The 3,714-nt window shown below is 43.2% G+C and overlaps 1 protein-coding gene across 1 annotated transcript; it reads right to left on the reverse strand.

The window, feature by feature from the left end:
• Positions 1–3,581, reverse strand: hdhd3 (haloacid dehalogenase-like hydrolase domain containing 3). Its single transcript, XM_062546178.1, has 3 exons — positions 3,495–3,581; positions 2,220–2,554; positions 1–1,885 (listed from the first exon to the last, which is right to left on the reverse strand). The coding sequence occupies exons 2-3, from the start codon at positions 2,547–2,549 to the stop codon at positions 1,487–1,489; spliced, it is 729 nt and encodes a 242-aa protein (XP_062402162.1). The 5' UTR covers positions 2,550–2,554; positions 3,495–3,581; the 3' UTR covers positions 1–1,486.
• Between the last annotated feature and the right edge of the window lie 133 nt (positions 3,582–3,714).

Here is a 3,714-nt window from a genome sequence, read left to right on the forward strand (position 1 = left end):
CAGAGTAATTTTAATGGGAGACAATTGTTAGTTAGTATTTTGCTATAACTGAGCTGTGCTTTAGAGTGCTTTAGAATTGTACTCCATAAACTGGAAGTTTTGTAGCCAGGGAAACATTTAACAGATCTTGACCTCTCCGACACGGCAACTAGTGCCAGATGCATTGCTGCCTGTGGGCACGTTTTATACAGGCACCGCACTAGTGCATTCAATAACAAACAAAAATGTATAAAACAACCTGTGTACTCTCGCTTAAATGAACTGGAGAAAATGCTTATGTTGGGTAGTGTGTGTAATAGACTACTTCAATTTGGTTATAAAACTGATAAAAATGTTGAGCTTTATTTGTGTTTGACACCACCAGACTAGGTTTGCTTAAAATGCCACTGATGTCAAAGCTTGCTGCTAGTGAAAAAAAATAAAATGACGTAGAGAAAATAACAAGGAACCCTGTGCTCAAAACACAGTGAACCAGGTGGTGCTAAGGATCAAGCCAGTCTAGAAGGGAATTCACCCTGTAGTAAGCTGCAGCTGTCACAGTGATGGTGTGTGGGAGGATAATGCTGATTGGTTCTCAGATGGGTTAAGAGGGAATCACAGTAGAGCTTCCTGACTGTAAGATACACCCAAAGGGAAGTCATTACAATGGCATTTATTAAAATAATGATGTAGTACCTTTTTATTACTCTATTGTCAGCTGATTAATCAAAAATACTGATATAAAAGGATTTGTAAGGAAGTGTCATTATTTCCCTAAAAGACTGACGAACTGCACAATTAATCAGGATACTCTCACAAGAAATTAATGAAACAATATTAGAATTGTAAAAAGTATTCACATACAAACAGTATTTTTCAGAGACTAGTAGAAGCTGTTGAAGGAAAGGCAATTCACACCATCCTGTGGATAAACAAGAAACTGCAACAGCAGCTCATCTGTTCTCATGGACCACATGGTACCGTTGACTAGTAGATTACACTAGAACACAATGAGTACATTTTCACAAAGGTAGATTTGCACCACAAAGGTATAATAATGCCAGCATACATACTGGCAGGCACATTATCTACTAAACATCTACCATTTCATCAGCAGAAAATAACCTCTGGTCCTACAGCAACATTTCCAGGGAACTATAGCCTCAAATTCTTATCAAAAAATGTCCCGAACTCATACTGTGTGGGTGGGTTAAATTCAGGCTGGCCCCTAGGCTACCAGGGCACATGATTACCTATGTGTAAAACCATCCAAAACTCATTCTCTTGAAATCTGACAAGCTAGAGATAAAGATAAATGAGCGGTTTTAGCATATATATATCATTAGCTATAAATTACATCTGAGTGTCATTGTCTCATCTATACCTCAATCAGTCATTGAGGTAAAAAGGTGCATAATTGAAAACCAGTGCAAAAATTATGGGCCTTATAAATCACTTCATAGCACAGTGACTGTCCAGTCCTGGATAAAAATGAACCTATAATAGGCTACCGCTCTGCGATTTTCTCTAGCAAGGCTGGCAGCTCGTCTAGGCTGCTGAGCCTGTGGTGAGGTGGAACATCTGGGTGCTGTGTGCCACTACCCCTGTCCAGCAGATACCCACGCATGCCCAGCGAGCGTGCAGTGAGGTAGTCGTTGACGTAGTGGTCCCCGACGTGAGCCACGCTGGAGGCCGGGTCCCCGCAGCGTTGCAGGGCCTGGTGGAAGATGCCGGCGTCAGGCTTGGCCACCTTGGCCCCTTCCGCGGTCAGCAGGAAGCTGAAGTGGGAAAGAAGCCCACAGCCGTGCAAGATGCCCTCCAGACGGTGGTCAAAATTGGACACCACGCCGAGCTTCAGGCCCATGGCGGTGCAGCTCTGTAGTGTACGAGCCGAGTCTGGAAACACCTGAGGGAGAAAACACAAGCTGGGCGTTATGCTTTCAGAAGAGAAATCCCAGCTTATTCAGTCACCTTTTTAAAATATTTAGCAACATTTAACTATGCTTCTTGAGGGCGAAGTGTTTTAATCTGCAGAATTCACAAGACTACAAATTCCGTGCCTCACTGCCTGGCTGTGTGACAATCACAAAAGATGCCAAGCATGTAAAGAAAATACAATTTCTGAATTAGATAGGGCTGGGATGTAGCTTCCGAGCCAGCGTAGTTTGACAGGAAACAAGGTGCTCTTGGTGCTGCCAAATCAAGTACATGTATAGTACCATCAGAATAAGCAGCATTACCTCCCAGTTCTCTGCATTTTTGAAGTTATGGTACAGGTTGAAGGAGAGCTTATCCAACATGGCCGAGTCCTGCACTCCACACTGGCGGAAAGTGTCCTTCACGACAGCCACCCACCAGCGGTGCCCGCCCAGGCCCTGTGCGATGCCGTAATTGGGGTAGAGTTTGGCCTGGCGGCGGTACGCCTGCTTGAAGGCGGCTTCCACTTGTGAGGGCGGCAGCTCCAGACTGAGACGCGACGCCTCGCTGCAGTACTGTTCCCCGACCGAGCGGCGCACCTTGAGCAGCGTGTCCTTCACGTCCCACAGCACCCAGCGCACTGGACCCCGCATCTCGCCTGGGCACAAAGCAACACACACAAAGGTCCTTCACACAGTGGATTGGATTGTAATTTGTCAGGGGTTGCACAATTTGGGGTAAATATCTAATTGTGATCCCCCCTGACAGTTACAGTGATTTGCGATATGATTTTAGTATGTCAATATCAAGATTCAGTTCAATACTCTCACTTTAAGTTGTACCACTTCTGATTGATGTGCAGGTGAAGCACTGATTTCTGTGCTTCAGAGAAAATTCTCTGGTTAAATATACATCATTGTCTGTAATTTATGCAGCTATCCTGCATTCTCTGGCATCTACCATAAGTAATTTAGTGTAATGTGTCCTTGATTTTCCTTTTCTTTCCCTTGGAAAATGATGCACCACCAAAATGTATTCCAAATAGGCCTAATTCAGGTCGCACAGTGTCTCTGATTTGAGAACCTCAATGCATGTTTCATGATTCAGTTTCATTCGTATTATCCTAATTTGTCTTGTAAAACAGAATACATTTGTCTCCAACTTCAATTGTTTAGGCTACTGGGCTATCCATCAATTAAGTGCACTTCAAGGCACTTGGCAAAGCGAAACTAAACTACATTTCCCAGCAGCCCAGTCAAATAGAAACAGCGACAACCAATGGCATGCAACCAGGACGTTCTCGCCTCCTTATTTTAATTTGTGAAATTGCAGTTGTTTGTAAATGGTTAAGGCTGTAATCATGAAATAACACTCAATTGTCTTTGCACACAATCCCTTTTAACACTGCAAATTCCGCAGATGTAAGCGGGACAGACCCACTAAGGTCTGTCCCAGTCGCAGGAACAAAGGGGGCAAAATGCATCTCTGATAGACGACACACGTAGGTTACCAAATAGGACTCGTAAAAACGATGGATATTTCAGTGATTTATACTACGACAATTTCAAGTTAAATGTAGTAACTATAAACAAGCCTACCTGCTCCTACAGATAACCAGTAAAGAGGGCACAGGGGCAAAATTACTTGGTCCGATTTGTAAAAGGGTCCGTGTGGAGCTTCTTGGTGCAGATTATTAGTTCCGTGTATGACATTAGGTGTACAAAATTTGGCGTTTACATAGCCATTATCAAGTGGGAACGTGGGCAACAACAGTACATAAGTAATATATAAGAAACAAATTATATATATATATATTTT

This window comes from Sardina pilchardus, chromosome 9 (genome assembly GCF_963854185.1).
Source record: "Sardina pilchardus chromosome 9, fSarPil1.1, whole genome shotgun sequence".
Lineage (NCBI taxonomy): Eukaryota > Metazoa > Chordata > Actinopteri > Clupeiformes > Clupeidae > Sardina > Sardina pilchardus.